The 12,482-nt window shown below is 53.5% G+C and overlaps 1 protein-coding gene across 5 annotated transcripts in view; it reads left to right on the forward strand.

Moving 5' to 3' along the window:
- Nucleotides 1-7,059, forward strand: part of SLC8A3 (solute carrier family 8 member A3) — a 178,789-nt gene extending 171,730 nt beyond the window's left edge. For 4 of the 5 annotated variants that reach the window (XM_066273317.1, XM_066273321.1, XM_066273319.1 and 1 more), the window contains 3 exons: nt 260-359; nt 1,989-2,264; nt 5,012-7,059. In XM_066273317.1, coding sequence (XP_066129414.1) covers nt 260-359; nt 1,989-2,264; nt 5,012-5,388 — 753 coding nt within the window. In that variant the 3' untranslated portion in view covers nt 5,389-7,059. The remainder of the gene's footprint in view (nt 1-259; nt 360-1,988; nt 2,265-5,011) is intronic. The other variant, XM_066273320.1, reaches the window with a different exon arrangement.
- The last annotated feature ends 5,423 nt before the right edge of the window (nt 7,060-12,482 follow it).

Here is a 12,482-nt window from a genome sequence, read left to right on the forward strand (position 1 = left end):
TACTCCTTTATTAATATCCTTACCGTTACTCTCTGTTGAATTACTCTAAATACCCCGTGTCAGCAGTCACGACCAAAGCAAAGGGAAATAGAGGGATTGCCCCAGAAGATCTTCATCAAGATGGTCTCAGGCATAACTTGCAGAATGCATGTGGAGCACGCTGGGATGCAGGGCATCTGCCATTCCCTCCAAACACCAGACTGCTCGGTGCTTCTGAGCATCCTAACCGCATGGCTCCAAGTGTTTATCTCCCTGACAGAGCACAGTGGACAAACTGATCAAGAAGACAAATCTGGCCTTGGTTGTGGGGACCCATTCCTGGAGGGACCAGTTCCTGGAGGCCATCACTGTCAGTGCAGGTAAGAGGGTCTCAGGGTGGGCACTGGCCTAGCTGGGAGAAGCAGGCAACACCAGAGAAGGAATAAAACAGCCACATCACCCGTCCGCCAGTTTCTGGGAAGGCCTCTGTGTCCAGTCTTCTCGGCGCTAGTCCTAGATGTTTGTCTGTTTCCCTGAGTCACTTTGGAAAAGAATCACGGGTAACTGAAAGAGCATGGCCATCTCTGGTTTCAAGTCCTGGTTCTGCTGTCTGAAATGGGGCAGGTTATCCTACATGGGCCTCAGTGTCCTTATCCCAAGAGGGAACTATTGCTACCTTTCTCAGAAAAGTAAGTAGAAAGGTCCAGAGCCTGGTGGCAAACACGAACTCAGTAAATTCTGGTTTCCATTATTCCTTCCTGTCATTAATTTGGTCCTCGTTTCTGTAAAATGGAGGACAATTTTAATTTAGAGATGCGGGGTCTGGAGTTTATGAAATCGTTGCACCAGCTCTCTGACAGGTCTCCATCCTGGACGATCGCAAACCTCCGCTTCCGCGTAGACCAACAGGTCCCCTCAGTGGGGACCCAGCACGGCCGGTGTCCCAAAGGCCCACGGACCTGTTGGAATGGGGATGCCAAGTCTCTCAGCACCACTGAGGCCTCCTGGTACTGCCTTGGCTCCTTTTGCTGTTGTCATAGCAACTCACAGTGTCATTGCCCGAGGCCCCAGAGCCACTGCGAAGCACAGCCAGGAGGAGAGGGCTGCCGCTGCCCCACTTTTCACGTCGCCTGCTGCTGACACTCCCGGCTCCCCTCTGATGACCCTACTCTGCCCCTGAAGAGACGATAAGTGGAATGTAGGCCACATGATCTGACCCCTCCCTTTTCAAATGAGGGAACTGAGGTCCAGAAACGAGAGGTGACTTACCCCAGGCAACAGACTCTCTTCATGGCAAAGTAGCAGGAACGCAAGTGTCCTGACTCCTGCTCTGTCGAAACCCGGCCTCCACAGGTTGTGTCAAAACATGACAGAGGTTGCCCTTGATGAGGTGCCAACACGTCCTCTCCTGGGCTGCTGAGTGGGCAAGCCTACCCACGTTTCCTGGCAAGGGCAAGTGGAGCCCAGCCCTGCTCTGTCCCCTGCAGTACTTGGAGGATGGCCTGGCTCTCTGGTACACCCGCATGATCTGGAATGGCAGCCATCCCTCTGGGGACAGATAATGGCTAGAACCACGAGGTTATTGCGGCAGTCCTGTCGGGAAAGTAGAGAGGAGCCCCCTGGCATCCAGTGCAGGGTGGGCGCACCGCTGGTTTTGCTTCCTCACGCAGGCAGCCAGTGCGGCCCGCTCACCCACCGCTGTCCCCCTGCCTGGCCCTCTCCTGGGCTCCCATGCTGGCTCTAGTCTCCTCTCGCTTATCCAACCCTGTCCTCTCTCCCCCACTGTCCACTGTGTCCTGCACTCAAACTGACCAGTGGGGCACCCTGCCCATTTCCCGTGTCTCAGCTGTTCTCTGGTGCCCACCCCCTGGCCCGCACCAGCTGCCCAGGAGAGAGCTGAGCCTCCCCCAGCTGATGGCACTCCTGACATGGGTTAGATGTGACTTTCTCTCTCGAGAATGGGGATCTGACCTCACTGCCTTTCCCGGGCCTGTTCATCTTGCCTCCAGCAGGGGACGAGGATGAGGATGAGTCGGGCGAGGAGAGGCTGCCGTCCTGCTTTGACTACGTCATGCACTTCCTGACGGTCTTCTGGAAGGTGCTGTTTGCCTGCGTGCCCCCCACGGGGTACTGCAATGGCTGGGCCTGCTTCGTCGTCTCCATCCTCATCATCGGCATGCTCACAGCCGTCATCGGGGACCTGGCCTCTCACTTCGGCTGCACCATCGGCCTCAAGGACTCAGTAACGGCTGTTGTTTTCGTGGCATTTGGCACATCTGTGCCAGGTGAGAGTGAGGGATGCTTGGGTTTGCAAAGAGGACATCACTGGGTTTATGTGACGCCTGCCCTTTGCTGCATTACCCTCCTTACCGTCTCAGATCTGAGTCTAATGGACCCTCTGTCCCTAAGTGCACAGCTCAATCAGAGAGATTAATGATAACATTACCAGTGATCACTAACACTTCTTGAGCACTGTGATGTGTCGGGCACTAAGCAACTTGCATGTTTTGTCCCTGTAATGTTCACCAAACCCCTCTCCACTAGAGACAGTTATTACTTCTCCTGGCAGGTGAGGAAATGGAAGCCCACAGAGGTTAAGTCACCTGCTCGAGTAGGTGGTCCCATTTTTCAACCTCCACTTTATTTATTTATTTATTTGTTTGTTTGTTTATTTTAGTGAGAGGAGGGGAGACGGAGATAGACTCCTGCAGATGCTCTGACGGGGATCTATCTGGAAGCCCAATGGGGCCCTCGCTCCATTGCACCTGGAGCCATTTTTTAGCACCTGAGGCGGAGGCCATTGAGCCATCCTCAGCAGCCAGAGCCAACTCACTCCAATCGAGCTATGGCTGCAGGAGGGGAGGAAAAGAGAGAGAAAGAGAGAGAGAAGTGAGACGGGAAGGGGTGGAAAAGCAGATGGGCGCTTTTCTGTGTACAATATTGGGGAATAGAACCCAGGACATCCACACACCAGACCAACGCTCTACCACTGAGCCAACCGGCCAGGACCCACATTATTTATGAATAGGCCATGAACAATGTATTTAAAGAATATAGTCTCCTTTCATTTCCCTCTGGCAGTCCCCAAAAGGCTAAAGATTAGCCTGCTTGAAGATGTCAATAGAAACGCCCACGAGTGTTCTTGGCCTCCTCTGCTTAGGACACATGTGAGTACAAAGCGTCTTCCAGCAGGACAGGCAAAGGAAGCTTAGCGATGTCTTGTCTTTCATATGATGTATTACATATTCTTTTTTTCTTACAAATACCGAAAGATGAACAGGAATAGGTGTGCATTTATTATGAATAATAATAATAATGTTTGTCAGACAAACATTTACTGAGCCCGACAGAGTCTTGTGCTAGTTGCTGGGGCCATCGTGGGAGGCTTTTCCCTTCCACGTGGAGTTTATAGTCTAGTGACAGAGAATACACTCACCTACTATAATTAAAATCATCTCGATCCATTCTGTGAATAAAAAGTACAGGTGCTGTGCAAGTATAAAACGGGGGCCTGGGCGAGGCCGGCTCAGGGATGGCTCCCAAGAGAGGGTATGTGTGAGCCGGGCCAGAGTGTCGAGAGGCAATTAGCAGGGGGACCGGGGCTACGTGAGCTCAGCTTGCTTACTTGAACCCTGAACTCCTGCTGGCTGCCCAATTGCTACCGGAAGAGAGAGCATCCTCCTACAAGAGGGTTAGGCTGAATCTCATCAGGTAGGACTTTGCTGGCTAGACCCAGGGAAACCCTTCTTGGACCAAGAAAACAAATCTTTCTGGAGAGTCGCTGAATTTACATCACACTCTAGCAGAACCTCTGTCCAAAACCACAGCGCAGACCAATGGGATCATTTATACTTTGGTAATGAAAGAGGTTTGGCTATGACAGAAAGGCATTGGGTAGCAGAAACCTAGATGGAGGATCCAGGGAAGGCTTTGTGGAGGATGCATGTGATCTCTGTTCCCCAGGTCTTGGGGGATCAGAACCATCTGATAGAAAGGAGCAGATGTGGGAAGAAATTGCAGACAATCAGAGGCAAAAAAAACCAAAACAAAACAAAACCCAAACAAACCAAAACAAGGTCATAGGCAAGGAAAGGCAAGAAGCTTTCTCCGGGAGATCTGAGAAAACTGGTGACAAGCAGGCAAGCCAGGACAGCGGGGAGAGGGTCTGGGCACACCCAGCTTCCCGCACGTGGCCCGGGGAACAGCTGGCAGCCTTCAGGGCTCGAGGAAGGTTACGCTGTGTTCCACTCAGCTAATTTCATGGCTTTGGCTGGAACTTTGGATGTGGGGTGACGGTGTGCAAAGAGTCCTATGTGAGAGTTTTAGGATCTCAGCTCTCACTAACTTCCCACTTGACCTTGAGTAGATTCCATGACGCTTCTTTTCCTTACCTGTAAAACAGAAGGGTGGCTACATGGCCCTGACAGCCCCCCCAGTGCCTGTGATCTGTGACCCCCATCTCAGGTCAAGCAGCCTGCAGGACCCTGTGTTCCCATGCTAACTGCAAAGGCAGAGCCCGCTCTTCCTGGGGTCCGCAGCTCACCCTGCACATCCTCACCATGGTTCCCCGGTGTGTTCTCTGTCCCCGCGAACCCAGCAGCACCTAGCACAATGGTGCGGCCACGTGCATTGAGCAGGACACTATCTGTGTCACATGAGTGAGATGACCCATGTGACAGTTACAATCAGGCACCTACCCTGCGCAGCTTCCCGGGAGCTCAAGCCTCCTGGGGGAGGTATTAAGCGATAGCAAACTTCCCTTACTGAGAAAAATAGTCAAAAGGGACAGTAACCCTGGTAAATATCAGGACCAGAGAGGCCCTTAGGAATCTTTCAGACTCCAACAGATGAGGAACGGGGACTCCGAGAAGTGACGTGACTAGTCCAGGGACAGGTACCCTGTTCATTGCAGGGCTGCCTGTCTGCCCTGGGTTCAGTCTGCCAGCCTCTGCTGCCTTTCAGATACGCTCAAAGGGAGGCCCTCCTCACCTCAGCCTCCCTCCAGCTCCTATTCGTCTCTGCCCCTTTCCAGATATGTTTGCCAGCAAAGCGGCCGCCACCCAGGACGTGTACGCGGACGCCTCCATTGGCAACGTCACGGGCAGCAACGCCGTCAACGTCTTCCTGGGCATTGGCCTGGCCTGGTCCGTGGCCGCCATCTACTGGGCCACGCAGGGACAGGAGTTCCGCGTGTCTGCGGGCACGCTGGCCTTCTCCGTCACCCTCTTCACCATCTTGGCGTTCGTCTGCGTCAGCGTGCTCCTGTACCGCCGGCGGCCCCACCTGGGCGGGGAGCTCGGCGGGCCGCGCGGCTGCAAGCTTGCCACGACGTGGCTCTTCGTGAGCCTGTGGCTCCTCTACATACTCTTTGCGACGCTGGAGGCCTACTGCTACATCAGGGGGTTCTGAGCCACGGACCAGGCCCCCAGGAGGGCAGGCCGAGGACCTTGGAGAGAAGGCACCACCCTGTTCAGGACCTGTCCAGGATGAGCGGCCCTGGAGGAGCAGCCTCGGGGCGGAGCCCAGGAACTTCGCCGACCGAGCCCTGGTGGCGATCTGAAAGGGCGGAGTCTTAATCAGTCCGACGGGACGGAGGAAGCACCCACCTCACCGAGTATTTAATTCAGTACAAACCAACAACAGCCACAGGTCCGCCTCTGCCCACGTCCCTGGCCCAGGGCGAAGGTCAGATCCTTCCACCATCCTTGACTTCACCTCCGATCACTCCTGTGCTCCCACGTTCCTGGGGGGCAGGCTTCCTCCTGTCTGTCCAGCTCAGCGCACTGCTGCTCCCTCCCTGGGCGGGCGGCGTGAAGATACGGGGAGCCGTGTGGCTGGTGTGGGGTTCTCTTTTTATTGTAATCACTACCTTGGTTGCTTTCGTTTTCCTGTCAGGTTTTGCTCAGCGTTCGTTCATTCTGTCCTTTCTTTCTGACATTAGCGACAAAGGTGCTGGGAAGGAACTCAAGGTCTGAGCCCATGTGGGAGGCGTGAGTTTTCAGACACAGCCTCTCCCACTCTCGGGGAGTGGCAGATGGGTCTTGGCCCCATCAAGGTCCTGTCCCCCACGTCCTAAGTGGACTGTGATGTGGATGGAGCACGTTTGCGCACCCACACAGGGCACCGAAGGGTGAGTGGGGCGGAGCTGGGGGAGCTCTATGTGCCTGTCAAAATCAAGTTCAAAAGAAGAAGTCATTGTTGTCTTCCCTGCCCACGCCTTTCAAATTCTGTCTCGTGGTGTCAATGTCTGTATGTTGATTACTCTTCGGGAAGACCCAGCAAACGGGAGGTGCGGGAGAAAAGTAGGAATAGTGTGTGACGAGAGAGGACAGCGGGGAGACAAAAGGGATTTGCCTTCTGGACTATCTGTGGCTTTGTATCTGAGGCCGGAGAGAAGGTATGTCCCACTAGTAAGACCTTTAAGGGGAAATATATGTAAAATGTCAGTGCTTCTGAGAAAGGCCAGCCTCTCCCCGGCCCCCACTGTCTGACGCACCATACTGAGAGGTCTGACTATATCTTGAGTAATGCAAAAACGTAAGAGGTTTATAAGAAAACCGGAGGCTCTTTTCACCTCTCCTGGGCCCTGAGGTCCAGTGTGAAAGCGTTTTCACAGGATAGGAACCGGAACCTCTGTCTGCCCCACATTCCTGCGTCTTAAACCTCCAGGAGCTCTTATTCCAGCCTGGGGGCCGTTTCTCGCCCCAGTTGCCATAATCCCATGGATCCTGGCTTTATAGAAAGAAAGGCTGCCACGCCCTCCACACCTGCTCCCAACACTTTGAAAGGACCTGGCTTTAAAACACACACACACACACACACACACACCACAGATGGGAAAGATTGCCACAAAACTGCCCACGATCTTCAGGCTTTCTGCATTGACATAAATACATTTTTTAAGGGGAAAAAAGAAATAAAAAAAAAACCCACCTGTTTAATTTTAAACACATTTTTTAAGAAAAAAATAACTAAAAAAAAAAAACAGTGCTCATGTCATAAGCTATGTTGACAGCTGCCAGTGGAAATGTTGGGTTGGTTTAAAAAAAAAAATAAAAGCTATACTTATATCTCTCTAAATACAGCTTGTTTCTCCTTGTGTTTCTTCAGGAGAGGGGCCGGGGCCACTGTGGGCTCCCTCGGGAGTAGATGTGGGTGAGGTGAAGGTGTCGTCTCCTCTTTGTATCTCCTGTTTGTATTTGGATGTCTCCAGCGTGCCAGACCCAGTATTTTTAAAGTAAAAATGACTTCAGAGGCATTCTACTTGTCAGAGTGTGGACCCCGGTGCTGGAGGACATGGCAATAGAGTGGTGGTGATTGAAGGGGAGAGAGCTTTGTGTGATAGGCAGGCGTGGTGGGGCGGGTCCCAGCCGGACAGACTGCTCGGGACTTATTACCAGTAGGCAGAGTCTTTCATTTGGTTGCTCATCATACACTCAGCAAAAGTATTTCCATGCACTGAGCTCCATCTGATGCTGCAGAAAGAGTAAGATGAAGTTCCCGGCCTCAAGAAACTCAGGCCAGAGGAGGAAGGCAAAACTCTTTTTCACCAAGGCTCTTTTGGTTACAGGAAACTGAAACTCATTACACTAGTCTGGCCGGTTGGCTCAGTGGTAGAGCGTCAGCCTGGCATGTGGAAGTCCTGGGTTCGATTCCCAGCCAGGGCACACAGGAGAAGCAATCATCTGCTTCTCTACCCCTCCCCCTCTTCTTCTTTTCTGTCTCTTCCCTTCCCACAGCCAAGGCTCCATTGGAGTAAAGTTGACCCCGGGCGCTGAGGATGACTCCATGGCCTCCTCCGCAGGTGCTAGAATGGCTCCAGTTGCAGCGGAGCTATGCCCCAGATGGGCAGAGCATCGCCCCCTGGTGGGCATGCTGGGTGGATCCCAGTCGGATGCATAGGGGAGTCTGTGACTGCCTCCCTGCTTCTAACTTCAGAAAAATACAAAGGAAAAAAAAAAAAAAGAAGCGGAGGGAGGCAGTACTGTGAAGGCCTGGCAGGGTTGGGGGCTCTGGACTCCACGGCAGGAGGCCCTGCCAGCCAGGGGGGCCTGAAAGCCCTTAGGAAGCAAACCCATGCTGCACCTCCCCCCGAAGCGCATCGTCTCTGTCTCCCGTCCTTGCTCCTCCTCTCTACGGGCCCAGCCTCTTTACCCCCCCCCCCAAGCTGCTTCCCCTGCTTTGCTTGTCTTGCGCGTGGCCCAGCACAGCCGCCAGCCCTGACGCGGCACCCTGACCTCACAGTCCACTTCTCCACAGCTCACTGGGATGTCCCATGTTTTCTGTCTGCATGCAAATTCTCAGTGACGAGAATGTGACCAGTTCCCCATCCCCAAAAGGTCATTCCGGAAAAGCAGAATCTTTTGTAGACAGCTGTGTTGCGGTGGTCAGGGTGCCGGGGACTGGTTCCTGTCTGCCCGGTGTCCCCTCCTGGCCTGAACAACTCAGCTAAGGAGGGTGGCGAGCACACTGTGTGTCCCAGTGTCCTCTCCAGAAGCTAAGTGATGGGGAGGAGCCGGCGAGGCGTGTGAGCCACCAAGGTGCAGATAAAAGTTCCAGATCTGTGTCCTGAGTGGTCTGCATGGCACTGACAGCACCATGGGACACGCTGGGAAGAGACACGGTGCGGCCTGGAGTGGGAAGGGCTTTTCAGAGAGCATGGCGTTTCAGGGGGACATTGCAGGGAGAACAAGGAGTGATTCGCTTTGGCCAGGGGGCTTGGTGCTGAAGGACAGACGGACAGGAAGAGCACAGAGTCATGAGGGAGGGACAGGATAAAGCAGGGATGGGTGAACGGGGTCGTGGCTGGTGGGGCTGGGGTGCAGAGCCCGACAGGACACAGCACAGAAAGAAGAGCAGGCGGGGGAGGGTTTGACTACAAGGCGCGTTCCGTTTTTTGCCAGCCGTTAAATTGAAAAATGAAAAATGCATGTTAGCCGATTAGATGGTTTACACAAAATCATGAGATCTGTTTGTATTCCTATGTTCCCCTTTTTGAGTCAATTCTGAGATGGTGTGAGCCTGGGAGTCCTTGGGCCTGGGGTTGGAGCTACTGAGGGGTTCTCTTTGGGACCAACGTCCCCTGCATCTATCACTAAACCCCCTGTAACAGGGTTTTGAGGGGGTACCTTTTCTACCTTCCTAGAATTAGGGCCCCAAACTAGTAATAAAAAGGAGATGCTAAGTATCCCATATCCTAAAGAACAACAGTTGGGCCCTGATACCTTCCCCAAAGATAGCATGATACCTGAAGGAGCTCTACAACTTGCCACCACCCAGCCTTGTCCTAATTCCAACTTTTTTTTTTTTTTTTTAATGTGGGGAAGAGAGAGGAAAGAGAGGCAAGAATCTGCTTCCTCTCCTTCTTGGAGCTGAAAGTAGAAGGAGGCTCTCAGAGAATTGCTCCTAGGATGTAGGCTGGCCACAGGCCTGGCATTTCCTTTCCCAACTGGACATCTGCAAAGCCAGACTTGCTGATCCGACTCCTGTACTTAGCAAAGCGAGGGAGAAGGGACCAGGGAGAGGTGCAGAGCCGGGACAAGAGGCAGTGGGGATCAGCGGGCACCCCGCCATCAGGTATAGCAAGGACATGTGAGTTTCCCATAGGTGAATGGCTACCCCGCCAAGGAGCCAGGCAGGAGCCGCGTCACAGGTACACAATCAAAGGCAAGATCCTTAGAATGAAGTGGGTATGGGGTATGTTGGTATGGGAAAGTGTGGGGCAGGTCATTCCTGAGCTGGACTTCCCACGGGAAAGCCCTGTGCAGTGGGAAGGCCCCTCCTAGGACCCAAAATGTGTTCCATTTGAGAACCAGCATTCGGGTACCTGCCACACAGTGGGCAAGCCAGCACTAATCTGAAAAGCTGCTGCAGCGAATAAGAACCAAGGTGCAATTTACCATTATTTATTGTTTTTAAAGCAAGAGAGTGGGACACATAGGAACAGACAAGAAAGGAGAGATGAGGAGATGAGAAGCATCAACTTTAGTTGTTCATTAATTGCTTTCTCAAACATGCCTTGACCAGGGGGCTCCAGCTGAGCTAGTAACCTCGGGGGTTTTGAATTGTGGTCTGCAGTGTCCCAGACCACCCTCACTCTATCCACTGCGCCACCTCCTGGTCGGGCTCAAAGACTCTTGGTGAACAAAGAAACAAAATAGATATTTCACACTTTCTTAACTGTAGGTCCTCCTGTGAAGAAACCATTTTTTTTTTTTGTTTTCTTTTTTTTCTTTCCTTTTATTTTTATTTTTTGGTACTTTTCCGAAGTGAGAAGCTGGGGGGGGGGGGTGAGGCAGCATGTGCCCAACCGGGATCCACCCAGCAAGCCCACCAGGGGGCGATGCTCTGCCCATCTGGGGCGTTGTTCCATTGTGGCCCGAGCTCTTCTAGCACCTGAGGCAGAGGCCATGGAGCCATCCTCAGTGCCTGGGGCCAACTTTGCTCCAATGGAGCCTTGGCTGCAGGAGGGAAAGAGAGAGAGAGTGAGCTAGAGATAGAGAGAAAGGAGAGGGAGAAAGGTGGAGAAGCAGATGGTTGCTTCTCCTGTGTGCCCTGGCCAGGAACCAAACCTGGGACTTCCACACGCTGGGCCTATGCTCTACCACTGAGCAAACTGGCCAAGGGCCTTTTTCTTTTTCCTTTTTTCTTTCTTTTTCTTTCTTTTCTTTCTTTCCTTCCTTCCTTCCCTTCCTCCCTTTTCTTTTTCTTTCTTCTCTTTCCTTTTTTCCTTCTTTTTCTTTTCTTTACTTTTTTCTTTCTTTTCTCTTTCTTCCTTTCTTTTTTCTTTCTCTCTTCTTTTCCCTCCCTCCCACTCTCCCTCCCTTCCTCTCCCTCTCCTTCCTTTTTTTTTTTTTTGTATTTTTCTGAAGCTGGAAACGGGGAGAGACAGTCAGACAGACTCCCGCATGCGCCTTACTGGGATCCACCCGGCACGCCCACCAGGGGGCGACACTCTGCCCACCAGGGGGCGATGCTCTGCCCCTCTGGGGTGTCGCGCTGTTGTGACCAGAGCCACTCTAGCGCCTGGGGCAGAGGCCAAGAAGCCATCCCCAGTGCCCAGGCCATCTTTGCTCCAATGGAGCCTTGGCTGCTGGAGGGGAAGAGAGAGAGAGAGAAGAAAGAGAGGGGGAGGGGTGGAGAAGCAAATGGACGCTTCTCCTGTGTGCCCTGGCCAGGAATCGAACCCGGGACTTCTGCATGCCAGGCCAACGCTCTACCACTGAGCCAACCAGCCAGGGCCCTCTCCTTCCTTTTTTTTGAGCAAGCAGTGGAAAGCTAAACAGGCCTACAGTCAAGTGAGAGCTGACCACCCCCTCCCCACACCAGGCTGGATCTCTCTGCTGGAGGCTAGGTCAACCCCAAGTCTCCCAAGGAGACCCTACATGGGCAAATGCCTCCCTTTGTTCTCTTCCCCTGTCTCTAAAGCTTATTCGTCCTCTGCCAATTAGCGGCCTTTACTGACCAATCTGCTCAGCGAAGAAAAAGCACTGAATGCAAGTATCTGGGGTCCGAGCTGGACTGGAGAGGAAGGTGCCACTCCAGCCCCTCAAGGAAGGCAGCTGGTGAGTGGGTGGAGCCCTAGGCCTGGACTCAGAAAATCAGGGTGATTCTGGCTCTGCCTTTCCCAGCTGGACGCACCCAGCAAGGCACTAAACCCCGAGTCTGAATCCACACATGCGAGTGGGGAGCCTGTCTCCCTGGGCGGTGTGAGTATTAAGTGTGGCAGGGACTGTGACACAGCACAGTATCAGCACTGGAGGAGGAGGGACCTGTGTGGCCACAGTCAAAGGCTTAAACCCTTTCCCAAGAAAGCTTAGCTGATTGAAGGATTAGAAGATTTTTCAAGGGGAGCTATCACCTGTTCAGCAGCAAATTACCAGGGTGCAGAGTGTGGCACCAGAAGGTGGAGGGACTGTCACAGCAGTGGAGAGGCCACTTCCTGGGGCAGCTGTGTGTAGAGAGAGGGGTAAAGGAGACGCTGCCAGGAGGGAGCCCAGGGCCTTGTCTTCACTGCCACCTCACCTGGCGTCCCCAGCTCTGAGCACCAGACCAGCTGCCTCAACCCAAAGATGGTCTCCTACAAAACCGGACACAGCTGGCGTGAACCCCGGCGGGGATGTTCCCTGTCCACAGCTGTCCCAGCCTGGGGTCTTGCAATCTGGACTGTGGCCAGTGTGCCCACACCCACCAGCCAGAAGCTGTGGAAGGGGCCCCCCCAGTAACATTCCCTACAGCCCAGCGGTGGTTTGGGCGGTGGGCTGCTGCCGCTGCCCAGGCAGGAGTAGGAGGGAGAATAACAAACATGGGGGGCAAGGGCATCAGTCCCTGTCCTCACTCCCGAGTGCGATGCCACCTGGTGGCCGCAGCTGGGTTCCCTCCAGCCTCCGGGGCTTCCAAGAATCAGAGCGGAGGGCCCCCCAGCCAGGAAAAACAACCGAACCTTTTAGGAAATGAAACTTGTCCATCAGAGGAAGCCACCTAAAGAAAGAGGCAACAGCCAC

This window comes from Saccopteryx bilineata, chromosome 4 (genome assembly GCF_036850765.1).
Source record: "Saccopteryx bilineata isolate mSacBil1 chromosome 4, mSacBil1_pri_phased_curated, whole genome shotgun sequence".
Lineage (NCBI taxonomy): Eukaryota > Metazoa > Chordata > Mammalia > Chiroptera > Emballonuridae > Saccopteryx > Saccopteryx bilineata.